Source organism: Anas acuta, chromosome 2, assembly GCF_963932015.1.
Source record: "Anas acuta chromosome 2, bAnaAcu1.1, whole genome shotgun sequence".
Classification (NCBI taxonomy): domain Eukaryota; kingdom Metazoa; phylum Chordata; class Aves; order Anseriformes; family Anatidae; genus Anas; species Anas acuta.
This window is the reverse complement of record NC_088980.1, coordinates 38,145,990-38,160,664: the sequence shown is the minus strand read 5'-3', so window position 1 is coordinate 38,160,664 and position 14,675 is coordinate 38,145,990. Positions and strand designations below refer to the sequence as shown.

The 14,675-nt window shown below is 37.8% G+C and overlaps 1 protein-coding gene across 6 annotated transcripts in view; it reads left to right on the top strand.

Moving 5' to 3' along the window:
* SATB1 (SATB homeobox 1) overlaps positions 1-14,675 on the top strand; it is a 92,989-nt gene that overhangs the window by 19,542 nt on the left and 58,772 nt on the right. For 5 of the 6 annotated variants that reach the window (XM_068674334.1, XM_068674330.1, XM_068674333.1 and 2 more), the window contains exons 2-5: positions 2,722-2,957; positions 6,758-6,934; positions 7,803-7,929; positions 8,658-8,781. In XM_068674334.1, the coding sequence (XP_068530435.1) occupies positions 2,747-2,957; positions 6,758-6,934; positions 7,803-7,929; positions 8,658-8,781 (639 nt within the window). In that variant the 5' untranslated portion in view covers positions 2,722-2,746. Of the gene's footprint in view, positions 1-2,721; positions 2,958-6,473; positions 6,498-6,757; positions 6,935-7,802; positions 7,930-8,657; positions 8,782-14,675 lie in introns of those variants that run through there. The other variant, XM_068674335.1, reaches the window with a different exon arrangement.

The following is a 14,675-nucleotide window of genomic DNA, read 5'->3' as shown; positions in this document are numbered from 1 at the left end:
TTATGGGGTTTTATGGGGGAGGGAGGGAAGAGGAGGGGAAACGACTGGGGAGGGGGCTGGTTCAGGAGGAGAGGGAGAAATAAGATAATAGCGGCGGGGCTCCTCCATCGCGACAAAAGGAGACGCGGCACCGGCTTCTCATTGAGAAATCGCGCGGTGGGGCCGTACGCGTTACGCTGGGAAACCGTGCCTCGAAATCGGGCTCTGCTCTGAACGCCTGTGCCGAGAACTTGTAGTTGTGAAAGATGCCGAAACGCGAAACCCGGGGAAACTCTTGGCCTGGAAGCGGAGGAGATAATAGTTCCTCCTCCCTGCAAGCCCTCTCTCCCTGGGCAGGCCACGCTGGTTGTTGCTCATCACTATTCCAGGCTGAGGTTTCAGTGAACTTTAGCCTTGGGCATGGAGTTTAAATGAGTAAATTAGGTGTTTTATGTGCATGTAATTTTGCTTTGTAACATAAAGCTTTTTACAAGATGACTAAGCGGGGAGAGGATGCCGATGGGTGGGTATTCTAAGGCCAAGCGAAAATGACCCATTTGGTGTTTTGGTTGTAGTCAGGGTATTAACTGAGCTGTGATCTATCACTTTTATGCACTGTACATGATGTAGTGCCATTCTGACTCATGATGACTAGATACTTTTTGTAGCAAAGAGCCTTGGTGCATTAGAGTGCTTCCGAAGTTGCCAAAAGTGACGAGGATTTTCTCGTTCAAGGCTTCTTTATTATTATTTAACACCCCCTCCCTTTATTTTTTTATTTTTTAATTCCCTTATTCTTGAGAGAGGGCAGTCTCAGAAAAGCAGCCCTATAGCACGTTAGCATCGTCAGAAACATCGGAAGATGTTAACGGTTTGAGACTGTAATTCTTTCCTTAGACTGCAGTTAACACAGTAAAAGAAAAAAAAAATACTCTCTTCAGAAAGTGGCTAAAATAGGCATGTTTACCATTAATGAGAGACACGACCTAAAACAGATGGGATCAAGATGAATGGGAAACCTTAGCATGTCACCTTGCAGCATAAGGAAAAATGATTTTCTAAACTTTAGCTATTTGCTGGCATTCTTTAGGTTGCTCGTAAACATTCACATTAATACATTACCTCTTTCTTCACCATATCCGGAAAAACAGCGCAGTGTTCACGGGAGAAAAGAATAGTTTACAGAATTGACGTATATACCAATGACATAGAGTAGTATATAAAAAAAAATAAATAAAATCCCAAGATGTTTAGACTTTAATAGCTTTGCTATGAATTGTGCAGAAAATGTGTTGAATTACTAGGCAACTGAAAGAAAGTAGCAATTATCAGATTCGCACCAGTCTTTCTAAATATGACTTCCCCAGTATTACTATTTGTGCTCGGTAATGTAAATACTAGTTCATAAATTAATGTCTAGTCACCTGTCCTTAGTGATTATCTTATATGCATAACATAATTGTGAGTGTAGTCACACCTTTTCTCCGTCAGAGAAAGGTAGGGTAAAATCCCTAACAATCATAACAGTATTGATGAATGAAATCATAACCAGAAAGATGTCTCTGTTCTCAGCAACTGATTGCCTTTCTACTTGGTAAAATTGATTCTGACGAGTGACAAAAATCCTTGAAATTTACTCCGTTATGTTCTAGGCTTGGGGGATTTTTAATGATTTCACTGGAATTGTTATTCATGGACTGAGGTTTCAAAAGTTTATAAAAAGGGAAATATAAGCATGCTAACAAATACCTTTTCTTAATTTGCTATTGAAATTACTTCCGTTTTTTGGTTTCACGTAGCTGTGCCAGTGTGTAACTTTGCTTTGCATCACCAAGGGATTCTTTATTTTTAAGGGTTTCAAATGTCTTGTCAAAATTGTGATTCTTTTTCAGCATTGTGTTTTGTGAGATGCTGATTTTCTTCCTTCTTCTTCTTCTATTTTTTTTTTTTTAAGAAAACAAATTACTCTTTAACCGTTAAGGCTTAACACCTTTAAATTTTCATATGCTTATCTTGAACTTTGCAAAAGTTGATAAACTTTCTGTATAAAATCAGTTGGGCAACTCAAAAGCAACCACCTCCCGCCACTGCTTTCTGAAGTTGAATGTTAAATTGTCAAATTCTCTTCTAATTTTTATTCTCAAGGTGTCGGGAGAAATTGTGAATGGCCAGTCTTCTACTTCACTAATAAATCTGTTGCTTCCTCAGCTAAAGTTTTAACAATCCCTCTATTGTTGTGCATCCATTTTTTATCAAGTAGACTGAGAACAGTTTCAGGAGAATCTTTTTCTTTCTCTCTCTGCCTGTCTCTCCCCCTCTCTCTTTCTCTCTTTAACACAATAAAAACACCCAGGTTTAATAACAGCCCCTTCTGTGAGATTTGTAACAATAGCTGTGTTGGAGTACATACCTTGACAAACATCATCATTTATAAGAGTCTTAGTACCTCTCAGATTTATAATAACTATGAAGATTATTTTTTTAAGGGATACTCTAGTTGGCTTTTTAAAAAAATAATTCCATCAGATTACGATGCGATCCCTCTGTAAACTGGGGTATGGGGTCATTTTTGGAGAATAAGTTTGTATCTTTTAAAAAAGGCATCTTCTCTTAGTTAAAATAGTTATTTGTTCTTCTTTATGAGCTTATGATACATATATATCTCTGTACATGTGCAGGCTGTGTACGTATACATATGCGCACACGTGTACAACATATATATTTTTTTTTGAATCATGGCAGGTGATCTTTAGAGGCGGGACTGAGTATGGATCATTTGAACGAGGCAACTCAGGGGAAAGAACATTCAGAAATGTCTAACAATGTAAGCGATCCGAAGGGTCCACCAGCCAAAATTGCGCGCTTGGAACAGAATGGGAGCCCATTAGGAAGAGGAAGACTTGGAAGTACAGGAGCTAAAATGCAAGGAGTGCCTTTAAAACACTCTGGACACCTGATGAAAACTAATATTAGAAAAGGTAACACTTTTGTTAATTCTGCATTTGAGAAATATGAATTATAATATTGGGGGGGGGGGGGAGAAGCATACTTTTGCAGACTCTACTTCATTTATATTTCAGGATTAAATCTCCATTCTAAAATACTGTATATTCCCAACTCTGATATAAATCACATTTGGGAAATGTAAGCTTCATGCTTGGGTGGAGCATCTTGCTTTACAGGGTGGAGTCTGATTTTTGTTAAGGTAAAGGCTAGCTGCCCTGATTAAAACAAATTCGTACATTGAAATAGAAGTAATATAATGCATTAATTCTTTGAGGAAGTGTTGGTCTCAGAAACGCAAAAATATGTAAGAGCAAATACCGAACCCCTGAAACAAATTCTCGCCTTTCTTAATGATGGTCCAAGCTTGGAAGGGCAGCACTATTTCCATAACAGTTGCAAGTTGGTTGAAAGGAGAGTGTATAAATCTTTAGGTATCACATTGGAAAAGTCATTTATGATGTCAATCTTCGCAGTTTATTTTCTTAAGTACAATTCATTATTGAACAATGAACAACTTGGGTGTCATATTTTTCAGTGGCTGGTTTGCTGTAATTAGACATTTACACAAGGAAAAGGCACATTTAGAATCACTGATGTTTGTATATAGATGGCTTTTGTTTGCATTAAAAATACTTTCAATGGACAATAATCTATAAATTTTACATACCAGAATATAGAAACCTTTTTTACCATGTTCTGCAGGCTTGATAATGTAAATCAAAAGATGTTGTATGTAATTTGGCATTTGTATTAAAACAGCCTCTACTTTTCTTAGTATAATCAGTATATGTTTGTAATCCAGATTTTTCTTGCATTTGCTAAGCAAAGTGCAAAATCCAACCAAGACTATTAAACGCACAAAGTTAGAAGGCAGAGGAATTTCATTGTGTCTGATGCATAACATTTATCGTACAATCATTTATTTTTTCCTCGGTTTGGCGAAAACAAAGAATATATTGATCCTGAAATGAACAGACACAGCAGTCCGTATTGTTAGATCTTTATCTATTAAAAATGGAAAAACAGCACTTCAGCAAATTCTTTGGCCTCTGCTCATGATTACCCTATTTATTGATTGTTTGCCAAGAATGTATGCATCTTAAGAAAGCCAGGGTAAGAGCATTAAAAATATAATTTATTACGGCTTTTCAAGCAGAGTGCATTAATATTGTACAGTGAAGCAGTGGGGCTATATAAAAAGGACTTTCTGACGCCTGCAAACATATAAGTTCCATAAATTCCTAAATAGGAGATTTCAGCTGTCTCTGGTATTATGTGATATTTGCACAGCAAACTTTAATGCCAGGACAGTTTTAGACAAGGATTCTACAGACTTCACTGCTCCTTATGGCAGACGTGCTGTTTACACAGACTCGTAAACCTTCAGCAAAAGCTCTAACACTGCCTTCAGGTTTAAATCATGCTGTATTTTTAGCAGCGAGCACTGACCAGTGCTCTCCCCTTTAATACTAGAAGGTTATGGAGTTGCTGCACTTGGAGGTCTTGCCAAGCACTAGCAGGAGAGATCAGCCAGCTGAGGTTGTGCTCTCCTGTACAACATTTTTCACATTAACAGAAGGACACTAGTGACAGTTTGCTAAAAGATTTAGTAGCTTGATTTGTAGTCAGATGATACCTGTGTCACAGTACCAGGATCCACCTTTGCTAAGCTACTCTGGACATCAAAATTTGGCCAGGAGTGTCTCCTGTTTTGTTTAAAGTACTACATTTTTCTGAATGTTGTAACTCCTGAGACCGCATACCTCTCAAAAACTGTGCTGACATGCAATGCAGTACCTGTGCATTGCTAGTTTTGTGTCTGATCATAACCTGATTTGTAGGAACTGATAAGGAGAAAGACAAATCTGTCTTGGCTGTTTTTGAGTGTATATGCACTGTTTGCTAAAATGAAGCTTTGTTTACATTTCATCTTCAGGTATTAGCAGTGAAACCACTTAAGAATTTTGAGCTCTTTCTTTCAGTCAGATGGTAGCAGGTGAAACATCAATTGTAAGAGTGTGAAAGGAAGGGGGGGAGAAACAGCCAAAACCTTTCTGCAGATGAAGTGTGTGTGTGTGTATGTGTGTTGGAAAGCTCTCCACAGCTTAATTAAAACCAATGAAGAAATCACCAGTTTGCACGTACTGCTCTTGCTTTGGTCTTCTCTCCCTTCCTGACCAGTCTCGCTGAGATTTAAAAAAACAAGACACAAAACACACACACACACATACACACACACACACACAAAGGAAAAAAAAAAAAAAAAGAAAAAGCTCCTTCCTGCACTACATAAATATTGGCAAGCTTTTAGTCTTGTCTTTCATGCTGAGCCTATTGGGCAAACTGGAGTGAGTTTGTGAGCTTTTCCAAGCGAGCCTGAAGGGGTTTGTTTGCCAGAGATTGACTCTCTGGTGAACAGATGTAGTTTAAATATACAAGCTTAAAAGGTATCTTTTTTACTGTGATTTCTTGCTAGATGTTATGGTACAAGTCAGCGGACGTGATCTTAAAGCATTTCTGTTGTCAACAGTAAATCTTCCTTTTCAGCTGCAAGATGCCTTGTGCACCGGAGCAGGTTAGGAGGCTCTGTCAGTCTAGAGGGCAGTGGTTATAGAGGCATTAACATTGTAGGACTAATTGGAGTTCCTGGGTGCCCTGTTAAAATAACCCTTGTCATCATTTATGCTAAAGATGATACCCCTCTGGCAGGCTGCCATAAGGCGGTTCAGTACATCTGCTTTTAACCCTTTGGCTTTCTGTCGCCGGGAGATCCTAACCTGGGACAGGGCCGGGGCAGAAGGCTGAGGGGTGAGGTGCCTCTGGCAGGCTGGGAGGGGTTCTCTCAGCGTCTGGAAACCCGGCTGCCGGCAGGGATGATTTCCCCAAAAAAGCCTGGGCTGTTCGTTAATTTTCCTGTCTGCTGTCAAAAAGGAATTAAAAGAATAAAATAAAATCCAAAAGGAAGGGAAAGAGGTGGTTTGCTCAATATTCTGTGCGGCAGAGGGAAGGTTCTGATGTGAAATGCTACAAAACTAGAAATTAGTAATTAGTTTCAGGCATACCAAAATAGCAGTGAACACCAGGAATGTTGAATGTAAGTGCATGAGGCAACAAAAAGAAAGCCCCGGCTGCAGGTACACTACTCAAAACTGAATTGAAATCACAGTTTGTTTCTTAAAGATGTGAGTGAAAGCAGTGCTCAAGTGCACTCAATGAATGAGGCATGAATTAGTGTTAACTTTTGCCTTGATTCCTTGTGTGCCCTTTTCAGAGCAAATGTATAACATGCGAGGTGATTTGTTGTTGATGCTGAAGGTAATGAAATATTTTTGGCAGAACCAAGAAAGTTTTAGTGTTAACGAACAAAATTATGTGGCTGGTACTAAAATGGCATACACTGAAGACATCTGCAGTGTGTATTTAGGTTCTCGTGCTGCCTGCTACTCACAACAAATCAGGCAGGACAGAGAGAATCAACTTCTCTTCAGTCAACCTTGTGATTTCTATAGCAGGTAATTCTTTCATCTGTACCCCATCAAGGAAGGTAAATTTGCATTTCTGCTTTTCATAGAGAGGGGTGTTTTGCAGAACTTTCTCTTTTTCGGGGAGAGCGAAGGGAAAGGACTCAGGGAATATGTTTATCAAATATTTGTGATGATTCCTGATGCCTCGTCTGCCTGTTCATACAGGTTTTATTTACATAATGCTTTGTAGACCCACCTACTCTACTATAACTCCAGTTTAATACGTAAAATTTATTTTTTTTTAACAGGAAGTATGCTTCCAGTTTTCTGTGTAGTGGAACATTATGAAAATGCCATTGAGTATGATTCTAAGGAGGAGCATGCAGAATTTGTGCTGGTGAGGAAGGACATGCTTTTCAACCAACTGATTGAAATGGCATTGCTATCACTCGGATATTCTCACAGCTCTGCTGCCCAAGCAAAAGGTAAATAATGCTGGGAAATTGTACAATGAATTGTGCTTGTTTGGGGGGTCCTGGGGGAGGGGCAGGATTTCTTTCAGGAATGAGATGCGGGTTTCACTTCTTAAACTTCTTGCAAATTCTGTCTCTGTTGCTTTTTTTTTCCTTAGTGTATTTTTGTTAGCACATGTTTTGTTCATGTGGAATGTTGAGGTAGACACTTTTTTCTTTATTTTTTTTTTTTAAGAAAAAAAGACTTCAACTGAATCATTAGTATGCTTATTGACCTTAATAATCTGCTCCACTGAGGATCCACAAGGAAGTGTAAAGCATATTTGAGCAGATGGACTGTTGAGAGTCAACTTGCATTTATGACTGAATATCCAGCTCTGTTTCTTTTATTTTGTTCCCGATGCTTTTATAGACTGCAAAGTATTTTTTTAACTCAGTCCTTGCATTACAAAATCCTTTATAATTTGTAAAGAAGGGTAACTACTATATTACATCCTATTGAATTAATCATAACTTGAGGAAAATATGCTTCTATGTGTATTAAAAAAATCTCTATTATAATGCATTTGTATAATTTCACAATACATATAAAGAATGCCCTTGGTGATGTGTGAGTAGGTGTTGCTTTTTTGTTTGTTTGTCTGTTTTTTTCCCTTTTTTTTGGGGGGGGGGGGGGGAGGTAGGGGGGCTGTCGTTTTATCGTGTCAGATTTAAGAAGCTAGAAACAAAAGTGCCAATCTTGTTAAAATTGGTCATTTTTTTTGCCCCTAGGAATTAGCAGGTACATTACTTTTTTTTGGTTTTGTCCTCCTTGCCCTCCCTCCTCTTCCAAAAAAAAAAAAAAAAAGAATATATAGATATATATGTACATATCCCACAGGGCTTATCCAGGTTGGGAAGTGGAATCCAGTTCCACTCTCCTATGTGACAGATGCCCCTGATGCTACAGTAGCAGACATGCTGCAAGACGTGTATCATGTGGTCACACTGAAAATCCAGTTACACAGGTAAGTTGCATACCAGTTCTGGGAAGTGAACTGTTACTTGTCAGCTCTCATGGTTAATATTGCTTGTATTTAATTCCCGCTGTGCTGTGTGCTCAAAGTACAAAGGCTTATCTAAATTCCTTTTTAGTTACCCTAATTCTTCTTTAACTTACAGAATACTATTGCAGAAAACTTTTATGGCTCTGATACATAGATTTTCTTTGGATATCTCATTAAAACTATATTGCATTTTAGTCAATTAAATGATGCATTACAAGAAGGCATTTTACATAAAGTTTACTTAAGAGAAAAATATTTTTGCATATCATGAACAGTACCATCTGTGTGCATTTTGTAAAAGAATGACTTGCTCACACTTATTGTTGCTGTCTAGGTTCTTACATTTCACGGTAACAAAAAAGAAAAAAAATGGTTAATATATTAATGCTTTTCATGATCAGTCGTGAGAAAGCATTACACCTTAAATTGTTTTACCAAGCGCATCAGAGCAGGAAGGTAGAAGTAACATGAAAAAATAGTCGCCACATGCAGCTGATGTATAATTCATGCATCAATACAGCAGATGTGTTGTATAAAGTAATTAACTAATCGGAACAATCAGGAGACCGAGAGCAATCTCCAGATGCATCTGCTTGATGCGCAAAATGAAATCTGTCTGTCTTAAAGGAATGTTCTGCAGCAGGATGCAATCTTGTAATAATCCCTTTTCTAATCTGTGTTTCAAATAGTTGCCCTAAACTAGAAGACTTGCCTCCTGAACAATGGTCTCACACAACAGTAAGAAATGCTCTGAAGGACTTACTGAAGGATATGAACCAGAGTTCATTGGCCAAGGAATGTCCCCTTTCACAGGTACTTAGCATAAAATGTAATAAATAATAAAGCACTACAGGCAACACTGATGTGAGATTTGAGATTTCTACAGACTGCAGCAAGTAGTATCCGTGGAGTGAATCTGCCAAAAATGCAAATTCATTTGACCACTTCATGATCTTTATAAATATGCCTGATTCATTTTGAACATAGTCTTACAACGTTTCCCATGGGGAGTTGTGAAAGGTTGTTTACACCACACTAAAATTGTCTCACAGCAAACTGGATTTTAACTGGTTTTTGTCTTCAGTCTTTGAACTGCTTTGATGTAACTACTTTTTTCAAGCACATGTGTTCAAGATGTTAAAAGGCTCTCTACTTACTGCTGTCAAAAGTACTATTGAATCTGAATGCTTGTTAGATAACCTGCAGTAGTTTTAAATGCTAATTCATAAAATGAGACAGTCCTTGGCATGCTATATGAGAGGGGAATAAAGAATAAAGCTCTTTGGATGATGTGTTGTTGTTGCAAACAACCAAAGGAAAATCAGCCATTTATTAGTTCTAATCAAAATATACCTAAACAAAAATGAAGTCTCAATTTATGCATTGCTAAATATTGAATTGATGCCTTCCTGAAGCCTTAGTCGTATTGTTCTTTTTTTGTCATTCCTTTTTTGAATTACTGGGAGGGAGCAACTTATTTTTCTGTGCAGTACGGAGTCCGCCGGTGTTCTGGTGGGAACTTCATATATATTGTTACGTTTTAGATTTTAAATTGTATTTTGTTGTGGCACAGTGGAGACAGAAATTCAGTGTACAGATAAATGATGCTAATTGTGGTAGGGAGAAGAAAAAGGAAGTTAAGGAAGTTGAGATATTTTTATAGGAATTTTATTTCTCTTGCTCAGAATATTGGAGTTTTTGTCTCTGAAAGACATCATTTAATCTATAGAGAACTACTTGCTTGCTCTCTCTCTCTCTCTCTCTCTCTCTGTCTTTCCAGTGGATATATTAGCAGTCTGTTTTCCCATCACTTTTTTTCCCCTATGGTTAGATTGTTTTCAGTGATGTGGCTTCAATATAGGAAGTTTTGAAGTGGAAATAATCAAAATTATCTTCACTGGTTGCAAACCATTCTAGTAATACGTCTGCAAAGTTATCTTGTGCATACCTACTATAAAGGCATGTGAGCTTTTGCACTGCTGGCTTGTGGAGGCTGCGGATAATTTGGGACTATTCTCCATTTTAGTCCAACAGTGCTAGTTTTTACTTGATAGTGATGGAAAGCCAGTAAATTGTATAAAGATGGAACATTTCATTTATAAATGGGATTAGTGTTTCACATAGCAACTTGTGTATATGTAGATGATGAAGTGGCAAAGCAGGAAAACAGTTTTTGAAAGAAATACTTCATTGTATTCATTCTCCATAGTACTGGAGAAATTTCAGTAATTACTGTTTTTAAAAGATTTTTTTTTTTAAATAGTACTGAATTTTTACATCATAATTTTAATGGACAAAAATCTTGCCTAATATCAGTCCTCAAAAACAGCTCCTGAGATTACCAAAACCCCAGATTACAGAACTCTGATTTGAGGCTGTTTGCTGTTTTTGCTGTTTTTCACTTTTTTTTTTTTTTAATATAGAAGAATATATTTAAAGCCATGAGATATTTTTTTTTCTGTTGTTTAAAGCATGCTAAGTACTTTTGTCATCTGTTTATCTTCACTGGTGCTGCAGTGGTCAGGTTGCTTAGGAATTTAAATAGCTTCTGCTTTTCTTTTTGTAGTCCGTTTCTTTAAAGACCATATCACATTAAGATTAAAATGTGTTTATTTAATCTTAACTTTTGGAAGAAGAAGTGGTTGGTCAAGATCCCATCGGTTGGTCTAAATCTTCCAGCTTTCCTACATGAGCAAGAGGGAAGACATGTTGGTCTTATAGTGCCTTTTCAAGTGACTCAATTGATATGAATTCTTCCCATATTTGCAGAAATAATTACTAATTGTATATCGCTCCTATGCAAAGGAGACTTATTTAAAGTGTCTGTGTTTTGTTAAATATATTCAAGTTCGTGAATTGCCCGCAATACTGTGCTGCCGTAACAGAGGTGAGAAGTAAGAGCAAAGCAGAAGGTAGAGGGCAATTTTTCCTTAGAGCGTTTGTCAGAATGCCAGCATTAGACCCTTGTGAGAGAGGAGCAGTGGTCTCTCCTCTTATGTACTTCCGTGGGCATAGGTAATGCCGTATGAAGCGCTTCATCACAAATGCAAACTAATGCAGTGACACCGTACCATAACTTATTAACACTGTTGTGGATATAATTTATTAACCACAGAAAAATGACTCAAAGTGGAAACAAGATTAGTTACCGTTTTCTGTCACTGTCATTAGCAGTATTCTGTTTTGTGTAGGTATGGAGGATTTGTTAGAGAATATGTAAGCTGCTGTGCTCAACGCGCGGCATCTCCAAAGCCTAATTTAAGCATGGAAGACTGAGAGTCATCATCTTCACTTAGAATTTACTTTTTTTTTTTTTCTTATTTATCTTGCATTTTGTATACTAGGAAATTGCTCTTATTTGTGTAGAACACTGATATTCTGTGAACTGCAAAAATACCAAGCACGCTATTTCTCTTGTGCAAGCATATTTAATGGCTTGAAAATATATCAGCAAAGAAACTTTGAGATACAGTTTGCATTAGAGTCTAGAAAACTTCTTCTACTTTAGGGAGTTTTCTTTTTTTTTTTTTTTTTTTATCATTTTTTCCTCCTTTTTTTGGCCATTTTCTTTCTCATTTAAACTAAAACTTCAGGGAGTAAGGATATGAACTCTACATGCGTTCCTCAGTAAAATACCACTACAACTCCTACTCCTGTTAGGAGAGTTGAATACATGGGCTCTTTTGAAGTTACTGCAGCTGTCTCTCTCTGAGATTGCTGTAGCTACCTTCCGACAGCCAGGTTTACCACTTATTAGAGGAATCCACATCACAGGGACATGAATTGGAGTCCTTGGGACAGAATGGAGCAAAAACACAGCTCTCAATTGCCGTAGAGTTGAGAGTATAGGTATCAAGATTTATTCTCAAATTTTGTTATTAATAAGGCAAGGTAAAATGGTGCTACAAATTTTGCATGGAAAAGCCAAACCTTTTCTGATTTATGCTCTGCAGTGTATTTTCATGCTTTTCCTTGGGTTTGCAGATTTTATTGCTAGAGACTAGCAGCATATGCAGGTGCTGGGTGAAAGACTTCTTGTGTTTGATACGCACGGCTCACTTCATTTCTGCTTCCTCTCCAGATCTCTTTTGATGGGGAAGGCAACTTAGAATTTAATCTAGGGCTCAATTCTGGGCCATCTTGTGCATTCCATTAAATTGGTACATCTAGCAAGTGGCTTAGATCTCATTTCTCTCCTGGTTTGGTTCTTCAGTCTCCAAAGAGTTGTAAATAAATTGTTCTACCATCAATTCTTATTTCTAAACCCTTGCACTGAAGCTCTGCTCTACCTCAGTCTATTGGGAGCTGCTCCAAAGTGATCAGTCAAGCAGGCCTGTTGCATTTATTTATTTAATGTTAATCATACCATCTCTCTGCTCAGCATTAGTTCTAACATTTCATACTTCATTTTCACAGTTTTGCTGTGTTTTGGGTTTTAGTGCTCAAGTTTCTTATTACTTCTACAGTTAAAATAACTGAAATACCTATGATCATATCTATGCTGTTATTAATAAGGAGTTTTTTTTGTTTCATTTTCTCTTTTGAATTAGAAAGGCTGGAAGTTCATTTGATTCTGGAACAATCGCACTGTTGGTGTGGTTTTGAACTTTTAGATGTACCCCTTGAGTTCCTGTTATCTTTTCTATGAGAGGGAGATAATAGGTCACCTACCAGACTAAGAGATTGTAGAGATCAATTAGTTTCTGGGCACAGCTTTGAAAATATGGCAATGATCAAATGACATTGACTTTCTAACTAGTATTATCTCCCTTGAATTTTTTCTACAAAAAGATTTTCTGAATCATTGCTCTTTGTATTCACAAACAGGTTTGGGTTTTTCACTTTAGTGTTTTTATTTGTTTGTTTATTGAACTGCTGTAACAGCGTTTGTGAAAGCAAGGAATACTTTCCCGTTCCCCACAGTATCCTGAAACATGAAGGTGGTCTTTTTATTTATTTATATATGGTCTTTTTATTTATTTATATATGGTCTTTTTCTTTATTTATTTATTTTCCTTCCTTTTTGCTCATCCTTTGAAACTGAGGTTGTCCTAGCCTAACTTTCAGGACAACCAATAGCCAGTGCATTATAGATGAGAAATTCTGGGCCTGATGTATAGTAGAATGTGGGAAAGGAATTTGCAGGTGTCTCTGTGCTGTTTCACACGTCCCTGGATTAGAGATAATGAAGAAACAAGCGGTAGAAGTAAAAATATGAGCAAGGTCAAGATAAAGAAAATTGGCTACAGTGTTAAAGATGAGCTCTGGGGCAGTGGCCAAATGCTGGCTGGCTTGAGGTGCGTGTCTGAGGGTCTCTAACAAATTGTATGACAGATTCAGGCACGTGGATGGTGTGTGGGGCTATGGGGAAATGTGGTAGTGAAAAAGGGCAAAGAAGACCTTCTGTTCAAGAGCCATCAGGAGTCCGTGTGGTATGTCCCTTCAGTAGAATCTCATGGTTGCATCTTTTCAATGTATTTTGTAGGAGACATGAAATATTTCCATGGAATATATCCAAAGTCTGTGGTACTTATGGACATAGTAGTTTATATGCATTCTACTACTATTTACATTTATTTTGAAGGTCTTTGTACGCCGTCCCTGTCCCTCTCTCTCCCCTTCCCAGAATATCTTTTACATAATTCTGCAGTTGATGACTGGGGACAGATACACGCTTGCAGTCCGTAAAATGTGTGCACCCACCAAACAAGTGCTGGTATGATACTGAAGTCTGAATGGCTCTGCACTTGTGATAAATATAGATGTCTTGACTGCATTTTGATCAAACTCCTGGTGCTGTAGTGAATGATTTTCTGCATATGACATGGGCACAATATATATCACATACTTTGTTCTTTGTTCAAATTTCCTACCCTTAATTTGCATGCTGTTTTATGCAGTTTTTATATGATCTGGCAGAGATGCCAGGAAGAAAGCTTGCTTGGAACATAAGTGTTTCTCAGTTTACCTGATCTGAGTGTACCTGGCCATCATAGCAAACAAGCAGCATAATAGCAATATAGAAATCCTCTCACATTTCCTGGCTGCTGTTCTGACAACCTGCATTCCCACCCCCATCACGACCAAAAAAAAAAAAAGTTGCAATTGCTAAAATTAAAATTTCCAGACCTATAAATAACCAAGGAATGAGCTATTAAGAGTTGCCAAAATCCATGCTTTTATGAGCATTTCTGAATTCTTTCTTCGCAAAACCGAAAGGTTGTTTTCTGCCCTCCCCTTTTAATTTTACTTGCCTAGACCTGAGACCAAGTTGTTGGATTTCTTTTGCTGCTTGTGCTTCCCTTCTCTTTCCTCTCTTCCTCCCTCTCTCCCCCTAATTAATAAACTCAGTAAGGAATGCAGCTCCGTTTTCTACTTTAGATGTTACTGTACTTTAGGTTTTGAAGATGTCATTAATTATTTCAGGGAAGTAAATCCTTGAGGGCCCTGGGCCCTGTCTTGGCAGGCAGGTCCCTTCCAACCCACCCCTAGTTGCTCAAGAGTATTCCCTCTGATGTCTCTTCAAGCTGACAAGGTATCAGGATTCTTAAAACATTTACAATTACCTATTAAAATTTGTGCCCGTGATTTTTAGTCACCCAAGTAAGACGGGCATTTGGAGTGAAGTACTGAGGCTATTGCTGAAGGGATGGGAAAGATGAAATAATAACATTGGGACAGAGGGGCTCCAATCCCAGAGCTGGCCT